Here is a 22,693-nt window from a genome sequence, read left to right as displayed (position 1 = left end):
CCTGCTAGAGACAGATCAGAATTTTTAAAAAAGATAATGAAAACCAAATAACATACCTCTGTAGAAAAGGAACTTTGTTTTTCTTTTTTCTTTTCATTGCTTTATAAGGTTTAGAGGGCAGTGTTCTTTGTTAATACTTCTTAGGAAAGATTTGATAATAGAAACATTAATTGTTTTATAATAGTAATAACTACTTGTGTATACTTGATATTCATGTTTAATAGGAAAAATTCAAAAGAGAGACAAAAGAAAACACAGTTACTCTCAAAGAAAAAAAAGACAAGGTAAGAGTTTTATATAATTCTCATAGATCTCTTTATAACCATTTCATTTTCTGGTTAAATATTTTTATTCATAAATGGGAAAAGAACAAAAATATATCACACTGTTTCATTTTCATAACTGTTTCTTGCCATTTATTAAATCAAAGACATTTGCTAAAAATTTCAAGGCATTTTTTGTTTGGAAATTTAGAGAAGATTTTAATCTTCTTTAACTTTTATTATAGTATTATCTTTAATTAGGCACTTGTATATTTCTCCCTTGAGAAATTTCCAACGTTAGAGGCAAAATATTTTCATTAAAAATTCTAAAGCTTGTATTTAAGTCTAATTTTAGGTTTTGAGAGGGCTAAATAAATAACATCTTGCTTTCCTTACTTAGGTCTGAGCCAATTGAGAAAGATAGTGAAAATCAAAATAATATCTTTATTACTGACAACTAATATTGGAGAATGTGGCTTATGTTTGAAGGCAAGAGTATTTCTTAATCCTGAAATCCTAAATTAAACAAATTTATCTACCCTGTCACTGGTAGAGCTGGACCAGGACAAGTCTACGTACTTGATTGGCCTGCTCTTGTAAAATGTATGGCATAGAATAGAATGTGTGCTTCCCTGGTACTTAAGGAGAGTAGTAAGGAAGGGGCTAAACTGTTTGTCCCTAGTTACTCCTTTCAAATTCAACAATCTCATTAAGTTGTTGCTCCTCCCCCCAAGGAAGCAGAGAGAGGTTAGGAATGTTTCCTGCACTTAGAAGGAAACACCAGGTATGAGAAAGAATTCTATTCAGCTTCTAATCCATTTGGTAATATAGGATAATTACAGAAAATTTTAATTGCAAATTTTAGTTTAAATGATTAAATATTCTTTATACACAGTGATGTAGTCACCTAAGTCCCCACAGACGTTCTGACTATAAACAGAAAGTGACAGTAATTGAGAACAGTTCAATTGTTACATATAAACAGTGCTACAATTTTGTTACATTTGGGTTCAAAGAAAGAGAAGAAAAGAAGAAATATTGTATCTCTGAGTGAATATTGAGTGCTTCATATGTCCAGACATTGTGAGAGACACTTGAAAACATTATATTTGGAGAAGTTGTTATCATAGTAAAATTAGCCAGGAGCGTTAGGTATAGTCTAAGGGAAGTGTCTGATGAAGATAATAAATTGGTTAAACTGCAGTATTCATTTCTAAATGTAGAATGTGTTCATATTATGAAAGTATATATCATATATTCTTAGAGTTGTTTTGATGCATGTATAATTCCAGTAATATATGCCTATTATTTATATGTGTTATCAAGTAGACCAGTTAATGGGAATTATTTTATTTATATTTTAATTAAATAAACATTTATTTAATGGGAATTATTTTATATTTATGTATATATTTTATATTTTATGTTGGGGTTTGGATATACATATTGCAAATAATGAGAAAGTGATAAAAGAGATGAAAAGATTTAAATAGGCTTTGGTGTGCTTTGCTTTATTCCCACAATACTGAAGTATCACAAGCCTTATATATGATAATCATTAGGTTTATCAAACATTACTAAATTTGAGCATGTTACTTCATGCTTCAGTTTTCTCATCTATAAAGGCAGTAGCATCTTTTTCCTAAAGTTGTTACAAGGAATAAATGAGATAATATTTGTAAAGCATTTAAAATAGTGCTTGTTGGCATTTAAGAAATGCCATATAAATGTTTTAAAAGTATGACAGAGCAAGTCATGAATATTCTGTATATATGCATCACTGGAAATGTAATATTAAGAAAAAATGTAACTTGTAGGAAAGTGCATACATTTCCATGATATAAAGAGGTTACTTCAGTAGTCTACAATGGGGGTGCATTTTCTTTTAGGCTACCAGGCTACCAGGGAAATGTTAGATTCCCAGATATGACCACAAGGTGGTGCAGTTGCCATTCTCAGTCCTTCTGGGTGAGAAAAATTTATCCATGAAAGCAGTTACATTTTGGAGATTCTGAGGATGACTCCTGATGAGTCCAGAGAGCAGAAAAACTTTGCTTTCATGAAAATTGTGTTCGCAAAGGGGTGAGGGTAGCTCAAGTGGTAGAGTGCATGCTTAGCATGCATGAGGTCCTGGGTTCAGTCCCCAGTACCTCCATTTAAAATAAATAAATAAATAAAAATAAAAACACACAAATAAACCTAATTGCCTCTCCCCTCCAAAAACAAAACAAAACAATAAAATACAAAAAACCCCTCAAAGTATTGTGTTATCAGTTATGATGTAGAAATATTTGGGGAAAAGGATATTAAAATGCAACTCTGTGAAAAAATGCTGCCAAAATTCATACCTGTTGGAAAAAGGACCATGAAGTGAGATCACTTGAATTGGGCAAAAAACCTGCAAAACCGCCTTTTAAAAATTTTGTATTTTATTTTATTTTTAAATTGAGGTACAATTGACTTACAATATTAAATAAGTTTCAGGTGTACAACATAGTGATTCACAATTTTTGAAGGTTATATTTCATTTATATTTATTATAAAATATTGGCTATATTCTCTGTGCTGTACAGTATATCCTTGTAGCTTATTTATTTTATACACAATAGTTTATACCTCATAGTATCCTAATTCTATCTTGCCCTTCCCCCCTTCTCCCCACTGTGATATCTGTGAGTCTGCTTTTTTTTATTATATACTAGTTTATTTTTTATATTTCCACAAATAAATAATATTGTACAATGTTTGTCTTTCTCTGTCTGACTTACTTCACTAAGCATAATACCCTCCAAATCCATCCATGTTTTTGCAAATGGCAAAATTTCATTTTTTTTATGGTTGGGTAGTATTCCATCACACACACACACACACACACACACCCCTCACATCTTTATTCATACATCTGTTGACGAACACTTAGGTTGCTTCCATATCTTAGCTATTTTAAGTAATGCTGCTGTGAACATTGGGGTGCATATAACTTTTTTTAAGATATATTTTTGTTGAAGTATAATCAGTTTACAATGTTGTGTCAATTTCTGGTGTACAGCACAATACTTCAGTCATATAGGAACATACACATATTCATTTTCATATTCTCCTTCACCATAAGTTATTGCAAGATATTGAATATAGTTGCCTGTGATATATGGTATAAATTTGTTGTTTATCTATTTTATATGTAGTAGGTAGTATCTGCAAATCTCAACTCCCAATTTATCCCTTTCCACCCCCTTCTCTACCCCTGTAACCATAAATTTGTTATCTATGTCTGTGAGTCTGTTTCTGTTTTGTAAATAAGTTTGTTTGTCTTCTTCTTTTTTCTTTTTAGATTCCACATATAAGTGATAGCATATGGTATTTTCCTTTCTCTTTCTGGCTTACTTCACCTAAAATGACATTCTCCAGGCCCATCCATGTTGCAGCAAATGGCATTATTTTATCATTTTTATGGCTGAGTAGTATTCCATTGTAAATATACCACAACTTCTTTATCCAGTCATCTATTGATGGTCATTTAGGTTGTTTCCATGTCTTGGCTATTGTAAATAGTGCTGCTATGAACATTGGGGTGCATGTGTCTTTTCAAATTAGAGTTCCCTCTGGTTATATGCCCTGGAGAGGGATTGCTGGATCATGTGGTTAAGTATATTTTTAGTTTTTTAAGGAACCTCCATAGTGTCCTCCGTAGTGGCTGCACCAATTTACATTCCCACCAACAGTGTAGGAGGGTTCCCTTTTTCTCACACCCTCTCCAGCATTTATTGTTTGTGGACTTCTGAATTATGGCCATTCTGACTGCTATGAGGTGATACCTCATTGTTGTTTTGATTTGAATTTCTCTGATAATTAGCGATATTGAGCAGTTTTTCATGTGCCTATTGGCTATTCGAATGTCTTCACTGGAGAATTGTTTGTTTAGGTCTTCTGCCCATTGGGTTGTTTGTTTTTTCTTGTTAAGTTGTATGAGCTGTTTATATATTCTGGAGATTAAGCCCTTGTCAGTCTCATCTTTTGCAAATATTTTCTCCCATTCTGTAGGTTGTCTTTTTGTTTTGCTTATGGTTTCCTTTGCTGTGCAACAGCTTATTAGTTTAATTAGATCCTGTCTGTTTAATTTTGCTTTTATTTCTATTGTCTGGGTAGATTGCCCTAGGAGAACATTGCTGAGATTTGTCAGATAGTGTTTTGCCTATGGTTTCTTCTAAGAGGTTTATAGTGTCTTATCTTATGTTTAAACCTTTAAGCCATTTTGAGTTTATTTTTGTGTATGATGTGAGGGAATATTCTAACTTCATTGATTACATGCAGCTCTGTCCAGTTTTCCCAACACCATTTGCTGAAGAGACTGTTTTTACTCCATTGTATGTTCTTGCCTCGTTTGTCAAAGATTAATTGAGTATGTGGGTTTCTGGGCTCTCTATTCTGTTCCGTTGATCCATATGTCTATTTTTGTACCAGTACCATGCTGTTTTGATTACTGTAACTCTGTAGTATTGCCTGAAGTCTGGGAGGGTTATTCCTCCAGCTTCATTCTTTTTCCTCAGTAATGCTTTGGCAAGTCCGGGTCTTTTGTGATTCCATATAAATTTTAGGATTATTTGTTCTAATTCTATGAAAAATGTCCTGGGTAATTTGATAGGGATTGCATTAAATCTGTAGATTGCTTTGGGTAGCATAGCCATTTTAACAATATTAATCCTTCCAATCCTAGAACATGGGATATCTTTCCATTTCTTTATGTCAGCTTTAATTTCCTTAGTCAGTGTCTTGTAGTTCTTTGCATATAGATCTTTCACTTCTTTGGTCAGATTTATTCCTAAGTCTTTTATTCTTTTGGATACAGTTTTAAAAGGGATTGTTTCTTTACTTTCCTTTTCTGACATTTCATTATTAGTGTAAAGAAATACCACTGATTTCTGTATGTTAATCTTGTATCCTGCTACCTTGCCAAATTCTTTTATTAGCTCTAGTAGTTTTTGTGTGAAGCCTTTAGGGTTTTCTACATATAGTATTATGTCATCTGCATATAATGACAATTTCACCTCTTCCTGTTTGGATGCCTTTTATTTCTTTTTCTTGTCTACTTGCTATGGCTAGGACTTCCAATACTATATTGAATAGAAGTGGTAAGAGTGAGCATCCTTGTCTTGTTCCAGATTTTAGGAGGAAGGCTTTCAGCTTTTCACCATTGAATATTATGCTGGCTGTAGGTTTGTTATAAATAGCTTTTATTATGGTGAGATTTGTTCCCTCTATACCCACTTTGGTAAGAGTTTTTATCATAAATGGATGTTGAATTTTATCAGATGCTTTTCCTGCATCTATTGAGATGGTCATGTGATTTTTGTCCTCTCTTGTTGAAGTGGTGTAATTAATGCTTTTCTTTTCTTTGGATGTATACCCAGGAGTGGAATTGCTGGCTCATATGGTAGTTCTATTTTTGGTTTTTTGAGAAACATCCACACTGTTTTCTAAAGTAGCTGCACCAATTTATATTCCCACCAACAGTGTACCAGGATTTCCTTTCCTCCACATTTGTTATTTGTGGTCTTTTTGATAATAACCAATCTGACAAGTGTGAGGTGATATCTCATTGTAGTTTTTATTTGTATTTCTCTGATAATTAACGATGTTGAGCATCTTTTCATGTGCCTGTTGACCTTCCATATATGTCTTCTTTGGAAAAATATCTTCAGGTTCTCTGCCCATTTTTTAATTGGGTTCATTTTTTTGTTGTTGTGTTGTATGAGCTATTTATATTTGTTGGATATTAACCCCTTATCAGTCATACTATTTGCAAATATTTTCTCCCATTCAGTAGGCTTTTTGTTTTGTCAGTGGTTTCCTTTGCTGTGTAAAAACTTCTAAGTTTAATTAGGTCCCATTTGTATATTTTTGCTTTTGTTTCCTTTGCCTTAGGAGACAGAGCCAAAAAATATTGCTGTGATTTATGTCAAAGAGTGTTCTACCTGTGTTTTGTTCTAGGAGTTTTATGTTTTCTGGTCTCACATTTAGGTCTTTAATTCAAATTTTGGCTTTATTTTTGTATATAGTGTTAGAAAAGTTCTAATTTCATTCTTTTATATGTAGCTGTCCAGTTTCCCATGCACTATCTACTAAAGAGGCTGTCTTTTCTCATTGTATATTTTTACCTCCTTTGTCATAGATTAATTGACCGTAAGTGCATGGGTTGATTTCTGTGCTCTCTGTTCTGTTCCATTGATTTATGTCTAATCTTTGTGCCAGTACCATACTGTTTCAATTACTGAAGCTTTGTAGTACAGTCTGAATTTTAGGAAGCTTATCTCCAGCTTCGTTCTTCTTTCTCAAGATTGTTTTGGCTATTCAGGGTCTTTTGTGTTTTCATACCAATTTTAAAATGGTTTGTTCCAATTCTAAAACGCTATTGGTATTTTGATAGGTATTTCATTGAATCTGTATATTGCCTTGGGTAATATGGCCGTTTTAACAATATTAGTTCTTCTAATCCATGAACATGGTGTATCTTTCCATCTGTTTGTGTCATATTCAGTTTCTTTCATCAGTGTCTTATAGTTTTCCAAGTCATTTAGCTCCTTGATTATGTAGGTGGATAAGTTTAAGCCTGGAGATACTTGGAGATTTACTTAAAATTATCCAACAAGGCAGTAAAAGATCCAGGAGAAAACAGCATATTACTTGACTCATCATCCAGTGTTTTTTCATAACATGCATGGTCACCTCTTAATCCTGCATGCTATACCCTCCTAATTTAAACTCACTCCAGATTCAACCACCAAGCTTTTGTTCTGAGAGTAGCCTTTGTATGTGTGTGTGTGTGTGTATGTGTGTGTGTGTGTGTGTGTGTGTGTGTGTGTGTGTATTTCATTCTTTCTAGTGATTAATAGCCATAATTGTATTCATGGAGATGTTTATAACTGAAGGAAGTTCTGAAATAGAAACTGATGAGCTGGGTTTCATGTAGGAGTCCACTAGAACAACTATTACTAGTTTTCACTAGAAAGCTAGGTCAAGTGCTGAAGGAATATATGTATAAAGGTAAGAGAAAGAGAATTTGAAAAAATTGAGTTGAAATAAAGTCTAAGTATTTAAAGTAAATTTGCAATTTGTTTATTTTCAGAATTGAAGCAAAAACTATTTTTTCACTTTTTTTTTGAAAATTTCTCTAGTTCTTTAAAATTTTTTCTTCTCTTTTTTTTTAGAGGAAGTGAGGCTAGTGAATAGGAAACAGCTGATATGTTTATAGGTGATAGAGGAAATATGAAAGCATAAAAGAGAATGCCCTTTTGCTTTCAGGCTATTGGAATGAGCCACAGATTAAGATTTTTTGCCACCAGGAATAGAGATTTTTCTTTGGAGAATCCTCAACTTTTGGTCAAATGGGGATTTGAGATGTCTTACTTGTTTTTATAGCAGCTCTGTGAAGACAGAGAGGGGCAGATACCATTTTCATCTTAAATGGGAAAATGAAGTGACAAAGAAGATAAGTGTAATTTATTCAAAGTTTTCTAATCAATAACAAGTTTGGTGGTAAATTCTGGTTTATTTCAGTGTTACTTCTACTCATTGGTGCATTTTAATTAAAGTGACTTTAATGATGATTTTATTCACTTTTGTGTTTAATATAGAAAACACAGACATCTTCACTGGAAACACCTGAAACTAGTTATTGGAAATTTGATTCTAAAGCAGCTCCTTCACAAAATATATCTCGAAAATTCGCATCAGCTGATCATGGCAAATCAAAAGATAAAAGAAACAATCTGTGGACATCTGCCAAAAATACTTTATCTGCACCATTACCAAAGGTTTGTTGCTAAAATTTCTAAGAAAGCAGTAATTTTTTTAAATAAAAAGAAATCTCTAGTATCACATACCATATATGTGGTATTGCACACATAGATATAGAACCATTTTCTTAAAAGTTTTAATTATTTGTTAAACTAGCATAAAATGGTTTCATTTTTTAATCTGTCACTGTTCACAACTTAATGACATCTTTTTCTGGCATTCACCAATGCATAGGTCCCTGATGTGCAAAATCTAGTTTTAACTTGACATTTTCCATTATCACCTCAGTTACCTCTCTTTGCTGTTTACTCTTCATAATCTTGCTGCTGGAGTCTTTTACTTAGCAGTCAGCCCTCTTGGAGCAGGTGCCACTAGCAAGGTGGCTCATATCTAGCTGTCTTCCACATGTCCACTTAATCTATGGGGAATTCAGTCAACTTTTCAGGACTTAAATAGCAGTATATAATGCTCTACTTCTGACTCTGCATTCCTCTTTCTCTGCCATCTTGTCTCCAATTTCTTTTGACTGCTCAGCCAGACACAAAGACAGAAAAACAAATTTTCTGCCCAAGTTTATGTCCATCTGGGGAATAAGATGCCGGTCTCCCCTTCTTGAAGTCACCCCTAGTCTTTATAAGGCTGCTTTTTAGAGTTTTTTCCTCAGGGAAGTTGAGGGGAAGAGTATTTCAACCTGTCTTTACCCTTCTAAGCTGAAATTTCATGCCTTTCCCTCCCAGTTTCCTTAAAATAACTGGGAGTAAGGGAGATGTTTGGTAATTGTTGGGCCTGTTCTACCATTTTTAATAAGCCTTAGAGATGGAGCTGGCCTTAATCATAGGTTGCTTCCTTTAGAATATGTGTTACTAGCACTTTCCCCACCAGCTTCATGCTTTCGTTGACAAGTATAGAGCAAAAGAAAGAGTCCCACTCATATCCTATTATATATATACAATATTATCCACCTTGTGGAAATTATGAAGATTAGTAAATTACATAGCTTAGAGAGGCTTTTATGTAAAATTATTTTATTGTATTTACTATTCTGTTACTCAGAATATGAAATGATCTCTATTTAAGAATTTCTTAAAAAACACTTTCTATTGAAATATATGCAGGAAAAATGCACAGATCCTGATTATACAACTTGATGAATCTTTACAAACTGAACATAACCTTATTACCAGCATTCAGATTAAAACACAGAACATACTGTCGCCTCAGAAGAGCTGATTGTTTCCCCTTCCAGTTGCTAGCCCCTCCTCCAAGGCCAATTGTCCTAACTTCTAATATTAGATATACCTGTTTTTGCATTTTCTATAATTAGAAACATAATATTTTTATGTTTTCACTTAATATTATGTTTATGAGATTCATCCATATTGTTGCTTGAACTTGCTTTATTTTTATTTCTATTTGGCATTTCATTGTAGGACTGTACCACAGCTTATCAGTTGTAATGTTAATGGACATGTGGTTAATTTCCAGAGTAGGCTTTTATGAATAGCACTACTATAAAATTCTAGTGCTTGACATGTACACATCTTGGTTGGGTATATATCCCTAGGAGTAAAATTGCTGGGTTATAGGGTTATGCATAACACATTCCGTGTTAACAGATACTGCCTGATCTGTTTTCACTCTGACACAAAACATGCATGTGTTTTTCCCCATGCGAGCCAATTCTCCAGTTCTCCAGACACCAACTGGGTGTCCTACCATTTGATTAAATTCTGACACTACCAACCTGTAGTTAATGTAGACCCCACAGTTCAAGGGCTCAGTCCCACAAGTCTGCTCCCATTTAAGTTACAGTGCTGGCTTGCCATTTGTACTACTGACCAACTGGCTATAAATTGGAGGTTCCCACAACCCCCTTCTCAGATTTGATAATTTGCTAGAATGACTCACAGAACTCAGGAAATTACTTTACTTGCTATTACCAGTTTATAAATGTTACAATTCAGGAACAGCCAAATGTAAAAAATGCATATGGTGCAAGGTATGGGGGAAGGGGCACAGAGCTTCCATGTCCTCTCTGGGAGTGCCATCCCTCCCAACATCTCCATGTGTCCACCAAGCTGGAAGCTCTCAGACCCTCATTGTTTAGGGGTTTTTATGGAGGTTTCATTACTTGGCATGATTGGTTAAATCATCAGCCACTGATGATTAACTCAACCTTTAACCCCTCTTTTCTCCAGGAGTACAGGGGGTGAGGCTGAAAGGTTCCAAACTTTTAATCATGCCTTGATCTTTCTGGCAACCAGACGTCATCTTGAAGCTGCTTAGGCACCACCTACCACCAGTTAGTTCATTAGCATAAACACAGGTACAGTTGAAAGGAGCTCATTATGGTTTACAAAAGATTATTCTATCATATCACTGGGGACAAAGACCAAATGTTATACCAAAAGATGCATCCTGTCAACCCTGTCACTCAAGAAGTTACAACGGTTTTAAAAGTTCTATGTCAGAAACCAAAGGCAAATAACAAACATGTATTTCGTATTGTATCACACTACCAATCATGGTTTTTTTGTTGTTAAATATTATACTAGTTTACATTCTGGCTGTCAGTGAATGAGAGTCCTGATTGCTGCACATTCTTGCCACCACATGGTAATTTTCATCTTTTTGATTTTAGCCATTCAGGTGTGGTAACCTTACTTTTTTGTTTCAGATGAACTTATTTTATTTTGCAATTAATTTTAGATTTATTGAAAAGTTACAAAGGTAGTACAGAGAATTCTTTTGTATTCCTTGCCCAGTTTTCTCCATTATTATCTTATATTACTGTTTACATTTGTCAAAACGAAGAATCATACGTTCTCTTAACTAAACTTCAGACTTTATTTGGATTTCAGTTATTTCATTAATGTCCTCTTTCTCTTCCAGGATCCAACCCGAGGTACCACATTGTATTTAATCATCATGTCTTAATCTTAATTTTGAATATAGGCATTTATAGCTATAAAATTTTCTCTGAACACTGGTTTCACTGTATCTTATAAGTATGTTGTATTTTCCTTTTCATTCTTCTCAAAGTACTTTCTAATTTCCCTTGAGACTTATTTATTTTTGAAAAATAAAGTTATGTGCATTATATTGCCATATTTGTGAATTTCCTAAGTATCCATCTAGCTAGTTTATAGTGTTATTCAAGTATATATTTCCTTGCTGATCTTATGTGTAGTTGTTCTTTTCATTATTGAAAGTGGGATGTGGGAGACTACTTACTATTATTGTTTAATTATCCGTTTTTCTCAGTTTTTAAAAAATTTTATTCTTTTTCTTTTTTATTGAAGTATAGTCAGTTTACGATGTTGTGTCAATTTCTGGTGTACAGCACAATTACTTAAGTCATATAGGAACATACATATATTCATTTTCATACTCTTTTTTACCATAGGTTACTACAAGATATTGAATATAGTTCCCTGTACTATACAATATAAACTTGTTGTTTATCTATTTTATGTATATTAGTATCTGCAAATCTAGAACTCCCAATTTATCCCTTCCTACCCGTTTCTCAGCTTTTGATTCATGTATTTGAGAGCTATATTGTTAGCTGCACATATACTTGTACCAGTTATCCTTTCTTGATAGGCTGACCCTTCTACCTTTGTAGAATGTTTTTTTGTCTCTGGTAATCTTTTTTATGTCTGTTTCATCTGATATTAAGATAGCCAGCCCAGCTTTCTTTTGTTTATTATTTGTATGATGTATCACCCATCTACTTCCAACCTACTCCTGTTATTGAATCTAAATTGTCTTTTGTGGACAGCACATAGTTGGATCCTGCTTTTTCCATCATTCATTCTGACAATCTCTGCATTTTTACTGGAATGTTTAATTGACTTACATTTAATGTAATTACTAATAAGGCAGAACTAAGTCCACCATTTTGTTCTTTATTTTCTATACGTCTTATGTCTTTTTGTTCCTGTGTCTTTCCATTACTGTCTTACCTTGTATTAAATAGTTATTTTCTAGTATACCATTTTAATCCTCTTTTTTTTAAAAACTATACTTCTGGAATTATTTTCTTAATGATAACCTGGAAAGGATAGTTAACACCTTAACTTAAAATGATTAGTTTGAATTAATATCAGAGTAATTTCAATGAATGATATGTAAAAACTTTGCCCCACTATAGCTTCATTCTCTTTTTCACTTTTATCATATTTATACATTTAGGCCTATTGACACAGTATTGTTGCTTTATATGTCTGTGTTTTAAATTAGGTAGGACAAAAAGTTACAAACAAAAATATGTTTATACTATCTTTTATGATTATCTATGCTGTGTCCTTTTCTGGTGCTCTTTATTTCTTTATGTGAATTTGAATTTCATTTTCTTTCATTTCGGCCCAAAGGACTCCCTTTAGTATATTTGTGAGGAAGATCTGCTAGTGACAATTCTCTAAATTTTTGTTTACCTAGGAATATGTTAATTTCTCCTTCATTTTTGAAGGATAGTCTTGCTGGATATAGAATTATTTGGTAACAGTTCTTTTAGCACTTTGGATATGTCAACGCTTTTTGGATAGCCTAGTTTCTAGTGCAAAATCTAGTTAATATTATTGAGAATCCTTATATGTAATAAGTCACTTGTCTCTTGCTGCTGTCAAGTTTCTCTTTGTCTTTTTTTTTTTTTATTTGAGCAGAGAGAGGTTCATTGCAGGGCCAAGCAAAGAGGACAGGCAACAGGCTTGAAAACCCAAACTCCCTCCTTTGTCTTTTGACAGTTTGCTTATAATGTTTCTATGTATGGTTCTCTTTGATTTTTATCTTCTTTGGAGTTTGCTGAGCTTCTTGGATGTGTAGATAGATTAATGTTTACCTCAAATTTGGGAGGTTTTCAGCCATTATTTTTTCAAATATTATTTCTGCCCTTTCTCTCTCTACTGTCATTCTGAGACTCCAATTATGCGTATGTCAGTGTGGTTAGTGGTGTCCTATAAGTCTCTGAGGCTCTGTTCATTTTTCTTCTTTCATCTTTCTGTTACTCAGACTGGGTAGTATCATTTGAACTATCTTCAGGTTCATGAATTCTTTCCTCTACCTTCTCAGATCTGACACTGAGCCCCTTTAGTGATTTTTTCATTTTAGTTATTGTACTTTTCAACTCCAGAATATCTGTTTCATTCTTTTAAAAATAAATTCTATCCCTCTGTTGATATTCTGTTTGGTTTGACATTGTCTTTATACTTGCCTTCAGCTCTTTTAGATATGGTTTTCTTTAGTTCTTTGAACATATTTAAAATAGGTGATATAAAGTCTTTGTCTAAGAAGTCTAATAACTAGGCTTCCTTAGGGATAGTTTCTATTGACTGCCCCCCACCCCACCCATGTATGGGTCATAATTTCTTATTCTTTGCACATCTTATCATTTTTTCTTGAAATCTGAACATTAAAAATAATGTAATGTGACAACTCTGGATAATCAAATTCTCCTCTCTTTTTAAGGTTTGTTGTTCCTGCATATCAGTTTTTAATTGTTCGATTAGTGATTTTTGTAAACTAATTCTATAAAGTTTATATTCTTTGAGTGCCATTAAAGTCTCTACTTGGTTAGCTTAATGTTCAGCTGTTTGAGTAGAGATTTTCTTAAATGCTTGAATCAGTAAATCTCCCAGTTATTGCCAAAGGAGTATTAGTGTTAAGGCACTTTCAATACGCAGCCAGACAGTAGACAACTTTGCCTTAGCCTCCAATTTCTGCTTTTGCAGACCCTCAAGATGAGCCAAAGATAAGAGCTTAGGACCTACTCATGTCTTTCCTGTGCTTACTCATAGCCCTATCCACGAGAGTGGCGGTTTTTCCAGTAATATATGAAAGCTTCTCAAAGTCCCTGTGGACATCTCATTTCTTAGCTGTCCTTTTAAGGTTTTTGGTTAGTCTTTCATTCACCCCAACTGATGGTCATTGCCTCAGAGAGCTGCAAAGTTAGGATACTTGTCTGTAATTTTTTTTTGACAAATGTTATTCCCTACCCTACACACATTGAGGAGAGAGCTCCCCCCCCCCACTCTGAGTGAGTTAAATACAGACAACCCTGTAAATGAAGTCTTCCAGAGAATGACTAGACAGGTCAAATAATGACAACTCTTTGAGTATAAAGCTTTGAAAGAGCTCTAGTTCTGTTTTGCTCTCTTTAGTGGCTACCAGGCTGGACCAGGAATGTGGGCTGTTACTTTTTAAAGGTAACACAGAGCTAGAGAGCAGGGGATGAGATGAGGAAAAGTTGATACCCCTAATGTTGCTGTTCTTACAGAGGTTCAGCCATTTAAAAACAAAAAACCAAAAATATTTTCCAGGTTGTGGCAAGCTTTTTGTTAATTTCTAGAGTTCTAAACAAGCTGATTTTGACCACTTTTGTGAGCACTTTTGTTGCTTTATGAAAAAGCAAATTTTTGTAACTCCTTACTCTACCTTTCAGTGAGCTTTTTAAAGACAATTTTTAAAAATTATAAAATTTACATATTACAGGGTAATATGGAATACTAAACATTCACCAATACAATTACCTTACCAACAAAAGATAAGCAAACTTTTTTTCTCATAAATCAGTAAGGATTTTTATAGAGAGAGCAAAGCTCTCAGTTCTTTGGTCTTAATCATTGTTAGCAAAATTAAGGTCTTTCTTAAGACTGTTGACTGCTGAAGCTGGAGGCAGTCTCTCTCATCCTCTCTTCCTCTCTCTCTCTTTCTCTTTCTCACTCTTTCCTTGCCCTCCACCCTCTTCCTCACAACCCCCTACTATTTTCTTCAAAAACATATGAATTAAATTCTTATCCAAAATTTCTACTTTATATACATGCCAATAATAATGGAGAGTTATTGATCGCTAAAGCCTCAATTTGCCTTTAATAACATGTTTTATTTGATGGAATAATGTATTGTTTTTCTTTTTTGATAGGCATATACTGTGAAGACACCAACAAAACAAAAAATTCGGGAAAGAGAAAACAAGAACGTACCCATTGAAGAATGTAACAAAAAGAGAAAAACAGTCTTTGATTTTGATATTAATTCGGATAGTTCAGAAACTACTGATCTTTTGGTAAAATTATTATGGATAATCACATTTATTATTTATTTGCATTATTCTACTTCTACATTATTGCTTGATGTATATACAGAATATATGGGCATAGTACCTATCATTGCAATACTGAAAAAAATAGGACCCTACTATAACAAAACTCTATGCTTTTGCAGCATTTTAAATAAATTAGGATTAAAATAATCTCCCTAAACTTCAGAAAACATGACATTTTGAAACACTTGATGTAACATAGTTGGCTTATGAGATGACTAACCGTCTTGTTTTCCATTGGTGTGTTCTTTTCTTTTTTTTTTTTTTAAGGTAAGGTCAAATGAATATTTTTAATGTTGCTGCAGCCAAATTTGTTTTTTGAGACCCCTCTTGATTTTGTTGTTATACATGTTCCTTTATTTTATAACACTTACTGGTTGAAATCTGTATCAAAGTATTGGTTGACAGCCTTAACGTTTCTATGATTCTTGAAGAGTTAATATGTTAAAGATGGCATGCTTAAGGAGGATATTTCCCCTAGCAGTTTGTATCCCCAATTACTCCCTACTATGAGTATATTCACACATATCAGTATTTTCCAAAGGCATAATTATTATTAATTGAAAATGAATAATTAAACTTAGACTCATTTAATTTAAAAACAAATAAATCTCATTACATGAAATGGAGCAATATACCAAAGATTCTTAATTACAAAATTCAAGTCAAAGTCATTTGTTTTGTTATTCTGACTAATAACTATGTGATCCCTCAAGTTTTATACTGCTTTGGGATCCTTTACTCTCATTTGTTCTGAAATAATGAGTAGTTGAAATCTTAAAATTGTAATTACTAAAATTAACTTACAGAAAATCACTACTCTAGTACTTCTTTGTTTTATAGGTAGTGATTAACATTTTAATGATTAGAACTGTGAATCAGGCACTGTTGTAAAGATTTTACACAAATTACTTCAGTTATTTCTTAAAAATAATCTCATGCTCTAGAAGTATAGACAGGGTTGTTACTCTCACTTTACAGATGAGGCAGTTATGTCCTACCAGTACCTTGCCCAGGATCATATAGCTAGCAATACGTGCAGCTAAAATTTGAACACTGACAGCCTGTCTCCAAATCCTATGTATGGCATTGTACATAATATCTACCAGTTCAGACTGAAGTCTAAGTATATAAAAATGTAAAGAGAATTGGTAGAAAGAGCATGAGCTCTGGAATTAGACATGCCAGGATTGAAATCCATACTGTTTTTCTAGTGTGAATTTAGGCCAATTTCTTAGCTGGTCTGAGATTTGGAATGACTCATAATTTTACTTCATTTTTAAAAGGAGCATCACAACTTTGCAACACAATAAACATACTACAGTATTATATAATTGCACACAATTATTTAAACTAGTCTCAGGACATTTCACAATGGGCTTTATTGGTTGTAGTTATCACTTGAAATTTGTTATTTTTGTAATTTTCTTAGCTGTTGCATTTAAATTTTGGCAAACATTCAAATTATTATAAAAAGTAAAGTTTAAAAATGTATTGTCTAGAATGACCTTAGAGAAAATAGTGGAGTAGAAAGTGTCAGGAATCCATTTCTCCACCTAGACAACAATTATACAGGCAGAAATTATCTGAAGTAATTTATTTTGGAACTCTAGAGACTATTTGAATGCTTGCAACTTCCAGGGGGAAACTTGGGTAGTAAATTATGGTTAAGTTTGGTCAATTTCAGGTTTAAAAGTAGTAATGGATGCCTATCACCTAACACATAGCCATGTTGTAGGCAGCCATGCTTGCATCTTATTGGAGTCAGGGTGAGCAAAAAGGACCTTGTTCTCCAGAGATCGAGGTTCAGTGTTCTGATTGCTGATTGCTGCTTTTGATCACTGAGGTACTGGTACAGATACTGTATGCCATTGTTTCGATCCTTACTGGCTGAAGTGTCTTCTGGAAGATTTAAATGAACTGAACTTGTTTCTCTGTCTCTCTTTCTCCTCCTCTTTGGGGAGTCAGACATTTAAGGGTTAGAACACTCAAAATCAATCACATTTATGGGGCATTTAGAAAGCCACTACACATGCCCAGGGAAAGATACACTCTCAAAAAAACCAAAAAGATCTCAAATTTTCACCAGAGGCTTGTCCATGGTGCAGAGATACTTTCAAAAGTAAAACAAAAAGCAAAACAAATCTAAATAAATAAGTAGCAAACCCTGGGGAAGAGGAAGAATCTGAATTGCAGATGTATCAAGTTGTAAGATTAAAATGTGTAGTTTTCAACAAAAAATCACAAGGCATACAAAGAAAGGCAAGTATGGCCTATCAAAGGAACAAAACAAATCAATAGAAAATATCCCTATGGAAGCTCAGGTATTGGACTTTCTAGACAAAAACTTTAAAATAACTGTTTTAAAGTTACTCAAAGAGCTAAAGGAAGACAAAGACAGAAAATTGTATGAATAAAATAAGAATACCAATAAAGAGATAGAAATTATAAAAAGAATAAAGAAGAAATCTTGGAAATGAAAGTACAGTAACTGAAATGAAAAGTGTATTAGAGGGATTCAAAAACAGATATAAGTAAGCAGAAGAAATAATTGATAAATTTGAAGATAAGACAATAAACTATTGAGTATAAACACAGAAAGAATGAAGAAAAGTGAATAGAGCCTCAGAGACTTGTGGGACATCATCAAAAGGTCAATATATGAATTGATATATAGAAGGAGGAGAGAGAGAGAGGAATATTTGAGGAAATGGCTGAAAACTTTTCAAATTTTGATGAAATAAATGAATCTACAAATTTAGGGAGCTCATTGAATTCTGAGTGGATGGACTCAGACTCACATCAAAACATTGCAATCAAACTGTTGAAAGACAAAGAGAATCTTGAAACTAGCAAGAGAGAATCAACTCATCACATACAAGGTACCCTTGAGAAGATTATCAGCTGATTTCTCATCAGAAACCTTGGAGGCCAGAAGACAATAGGTTTATATATTCAAAGAGCTGGAAGAAAAAGATTGTCAACTAAAAATTTAATATCAGGCAAGACTTTTCTTCAGAAATGGAGAAATTAAGACATTCCTAGATTTAAAAAAGCTGAGGGAGTTGTCACTAGACCTTCTTTCTCTTCCAGAAGCTCTGAAGGCAGTTGTTCAGGTTGAAATGAAAGGATGCTAGACAGTAACTCAAAGTCATATGAAGAAATAAAAGATCTCTGATAAAGTTAAATACATGGAAATTTATAAAAGCTGGAATTGTAATTTTGGCTTCTAAATTCACTTTTTATTTTCTACATAATTTAAAAGACAAATGCATAAATATTATTTGTCTATGTTACTGGGCACACAATATATAAAGATGTAATTTTTTGACATCAGTAGCAGAGGGAGAATGAAGCTGTATAAGAGCAATTTGTGTAGGCTGTTGAAGTTGGTATAAATTTAAATTAGGTTATTTAATGTTTGGTTGTCAAATGTAATACCCATGGTAACCACAAAAAGTATTTACAGAATATACACAAAAGGAAATGAGAAGGGGATCAAAACATTTTACTACCAAAAAAGTCATCTAAGTACAAAAGATAGTAATGGAGGAAATGAGTGACTGAAAAAAAAAACCTATAAAGCATATAGAAAATAAATATTACAAAAGGCAAAAGTTAGTCTCTTCTTATCAGTAATTAGTTTAAATGTAAATGGATTATACTCTTTAATAAACAAACATAGATTGGCAGAATAGATTCTCTAAAATGGCTTAAATATGGTCTAAAATATATGTGTGTATGTATATGTGTGTGTGTGTGTGTGTAGTCTAAAAGAGACTCATGTTAGATCCAAATTGGCCAAATGTGAAAGGATGGAAAAAGATATTCATACAAATAGTAACCAGAAAAAGAGGTGAGGTGGTTTTACTAATTTCTGATGAAATAGACTTTAAATCAAAAATCACAAGAACAAATAAGGACACTACATATTAATAAAAGTTTCCGTAAAGCAAGAAGTTATGACAGTTTTAATCATTTACATATCTAATAACAGACCCTTAAAATATATGAAGCAAAGCTTTATAGAATTGAAGAGAGAAATAGATAGTTACACATTAATAGTTGGACACTCCAGTACCACACCTTTAATAATGGAGTAAATAACTAGACAGAAGATAAGTAAGGAAACAGGAACAACAGTAACAAAATAGACATGTACAGAACACTCAGTCCAACAACAGAGTACATATCCTTCTTAAGTACACATAGACATTCTCCAGGGTAGACCATGTTGGTCCCAAAGCAAGTCTTAATAGATTTAAAAAGCTAAGCATCATATAAATAATCTTCTCTGAATATAATAAGATGAAGTTAGAAATTAATAAGAGAAGGAAAAATAGAAAATTCACAAATTTATGAAAATTAACACATTTCTAACCATCTAAAATGGATCTGAGAAGAAATCACAAGGGAAATTTGACTAACAAATGAAGAAAAATGAAAACAATACACAAAACTTATGTGAGCAGCAGAAACATAGCTCAAAGGGAAATGTATAGCTGTAAATTGTACATTGAAAAAGAAAGAAAGAAATCAATATACTAAATTTACACCTTAAGGAACTAGAAAAAGAAGATCAAACTAAACCCAAAGCTGACATAAGGAAATAATAGATTAGAGTGGAGATAAACAAATTAGAGAAAACAACAGAGAAAAATCAATGAAACCAAAATTTGTTCCTTTGAAAAGACCAACAAAATTGATAAACCTTTAGCTTAGACAAAGAAAAGAACACGCAAATTATTAAAATCAGAAATGAAATTGGAGATGTTATTACCAATCTTTCAGAGATAAAAAGAGAATACTGTGAATAATTGTATGCCAGCAAATTAGATAACTGAGAATAAATAAACATGGAAAAATTACTTGAAACACACATACCTAAACCAACTCAAAAAGAAACAGGAAACCTTAAAAGACCTTAACAAGAGTTTGAGTTAGTAATTTGGAACCTCCCAACAAAGAAAAGTCCCAGACCAGATGGCTTTCTAGTGAGATCTGATGTATTCTACCAAACATTTAAAGGCTTAACACCAATCATTTTCAGACTCCTCCAAAAAATTGAAGAGGGAACACTTCGTAACTCATTTGATAAAGCTAACACTACTTTGATACCAAAGCCAGATTAAGACATCACAAGAGAGGAAGACTATAGACTATTATCCTTGGACTTTTATCTTATGCTGTATTAAAAAAATTGACTCAAAGTGGATCAAAGACCTTAACTTAAGGGCTAAAACTATGACACACTTAGAAGAAAATATTGGGGAAATCTTCATGACATTGAATAGCAAGGACTTCATGGATATGATGATACCAAAATACAGACAAAAAATAGATAGATTGGACTTCATCAAAATTAAGAACTTTCATGGATCAAAGGACACTAGGAAGTGAAAAGGCAAGTTAAAGATTGGGAGAAAATATTTGCAAAACATATATCTGACACAAGAAATTAATATTCAGAATATATAAGAACTCCCATAACTCAGCGACAAAAACCAAGCCAGTTCAAAAATGGCAGAAGACTTGAATAGACATTTCTTCAAAGAAGATAAATGGCCAATAAGCACATGAAAGATGAATGCTACAGAGTCATAAGGATAACATTTTCGTTGTTTTAAATTAGGTTAATTTATTATTTTTATATGATCAGTCATTAATGAACATTCAGTTACCATGCACTAAGTAAAATTTTAATGATAGTTTACAACGTAATTTTTAAGATAATTTCTCTTTTCTAAGCTGGTCAGTTGGTGCATACTGAAAAGTCAGTTCTTTGTGACTTAATGATTCTGCTGAAATCTTAGAACCCATGAAAATGTTTGAATGTTTTCATCCATGAAGCTTCTGAAATTTTTGTTAAATATGACTTTAATGAGCAGGAAAAGATAATGTGAACTGATTGCTTACCTGACTAAATTTATATAGCATATTTAAGAGAATGGATTCTGGACCTTGCCTACCTGGATTTGAATCCTGGCTCTACTTCTTACTAGCTGTGTAATCTTGGGCAAGTTACTTAATGTTTGTGTGTCTCAGTTCTTCACCTTTAAAATGGGGATAATAATAGTATACCTATGTCGAAATTGTTGCAAGGATTAAAACTAATTAAAATATGCAGAGTGCTTAAAATAGTGCCTGACATAAAGTACTAAATAGGTATCAGCTATTATTATTTGGGAAAATATTCATAAATTGATGATTGACCTAATTTTTATAGGATTATGAATGCTTATTATAAGGCCTAAGTGTGTTTGAACAACTAGGTTGGGGAAAACGAGGAAGTGGTTGTATAAAGATCCTGAAACTAAAATAGAAATCAGTAGAAAAATACTATTCATGCACAACTTATATTCCACATAACCTTTGAGGTATATAGTCAATAGAATCAAAATCTAGGTCCTTGTTTAGCAGATTGAAGATTTATTCTATCATTGTCTTCTTTCTTCAGTCTTTATTCTTTCTTTTCTCTTCTTTCTCCTTTCATCTCTTTCCTCTTTTTTCCTCCCTCCTCCTCCACCACCTCACCTTCATATGTGGTATGTAGACAAAAATTTAATAATATAATATTAATGGTTGCAGCCCCTAATTATATTTTTATATTTTTCTTTAAGAGCATGGTTTCAGAGGAAGAGACACTGAAAAAGCGATACAAGAAAAATAATCCACCAATTTCTCATCTTTGTGTCAGAACACCAAAAAAGGTAGCTTTTAAATTTTATTTCAGAAAGCAACTTTCAAAAACTGGATTTAATTCTTTTTTTTTTAAGTTAAACGTATTATAATTTTATTTTTTATTCAGACTCCTTCATCTCTAACAACCCCTGGATCTACGCTGAAGTTTGGAGCTATGAGAAAAATGCAGGAGGACTGTTGGGCTGTAATTGCTAAAATGGATAGGAAACAGAAACTAAAGGAAGCAGAAAAGCTATTTGTTTAATTTCAGGAAATCATTGTAATTAAGGAGCCTAATAACATCAAATTTATAGTTAATTTTTTATTCTTATTTTCTAAGGAGCCAAACATTTTCTGAAATTGAGACTTCTTTGATATTGCATAAATAATTTGTTTCTTTATATTTTTATAATTTAGCCTAAATGGGAAATGACTACATGTTGCTTGAAAACTTGTAATTGTATTCAGATAATCAGATGATTATATTTTATTTTTACCTTTTCTTGTATTCATGAAAACTGTTTTAGCTAAGTTTTCACATTTGCACAGTTATCCATTGAATGCTAGAAATATATTACTGGGATTTACTATTTATTCTTTACTATTAAAATATTTTGGATGCAAATAAATACTTCTCATTGATTCTGTGAGGTAATCTGAAATGCTAATCATTATAGTTTTGCTAATACTTATTTTTAAAATCTTCATGTCATTTTAGTTAAGTTTCACAGTTCTGAAGCAGCTTTGACTTACCTATTTACAAAATTGATAAGTGACTTTAAGTTGCAGGAAGAAAGGCTCTACCAGTATGACTTCCTGAAATATTATTTCATTTATTCTACATTCATTAGGC

The 22,693-nt window shown here is 32.8% G+C and overlaps 1 protein-coding gene across 4 annotated transcripts in view; it reads left to right on the top strand.

Moving 5' to 3' along the window:
- The window catches only part of SYCP1 (synaptonemal complex protein 1), a 104,117-nt gene extending 81,635 nt beyond the window's left edge, over positions 1 to 22,482 (top strand). For all 4 annotated transcript variants that reach the window (XM_072967953.1, XM_072967954.1, XM_072967956.1 and 1 more), the window contains exons 29-33: positions 225 to 284; positions 7,895 to 8,074; positions 14,980 to 15,123; positions 21,780 to 21,869; positions 21,968 to 22,482. In XM_072967953.1, the coding sequence (XP_072824054.1) occupies positions 225 to 284; positions 7,895 to 8,074; positions 14,980 to 15,123; positions 21,780 to 21,869; positions 21,968 to 22,105 (612 nt within the window). In that variant the 3' untranslated portion in view covers positions 22,106 to 22,482. The remainder of the gene's footprint in view (positions 1 to 224; positions 285 to 7,894; positions 8,075 to 14,979; positions 15,124 to 21,779; positions 21,870 to 21,967) is intronic.
- The last annotated feature ends 211 nt before the right edge of the window (positions 22,483 to 22,693 follow it).

This window comes from Vicugna pacos, chromosome 9 (genome assembly GCF_048564905.1).
Source record: "Vicugna pacos chromosome 9, VicPac4, whole genome shotgun sequence".
Lineage (NCBI taxonomy): Eukaryota > Metazoa > Chordata > Mammalia > Artiodactyla > Camelidae > Vicugna > Vicugna pacos.
Note: the sequence above shows the minus strand (reverse complement) of the source record. Positions and strands in the feature narration are given on the sequence as shown.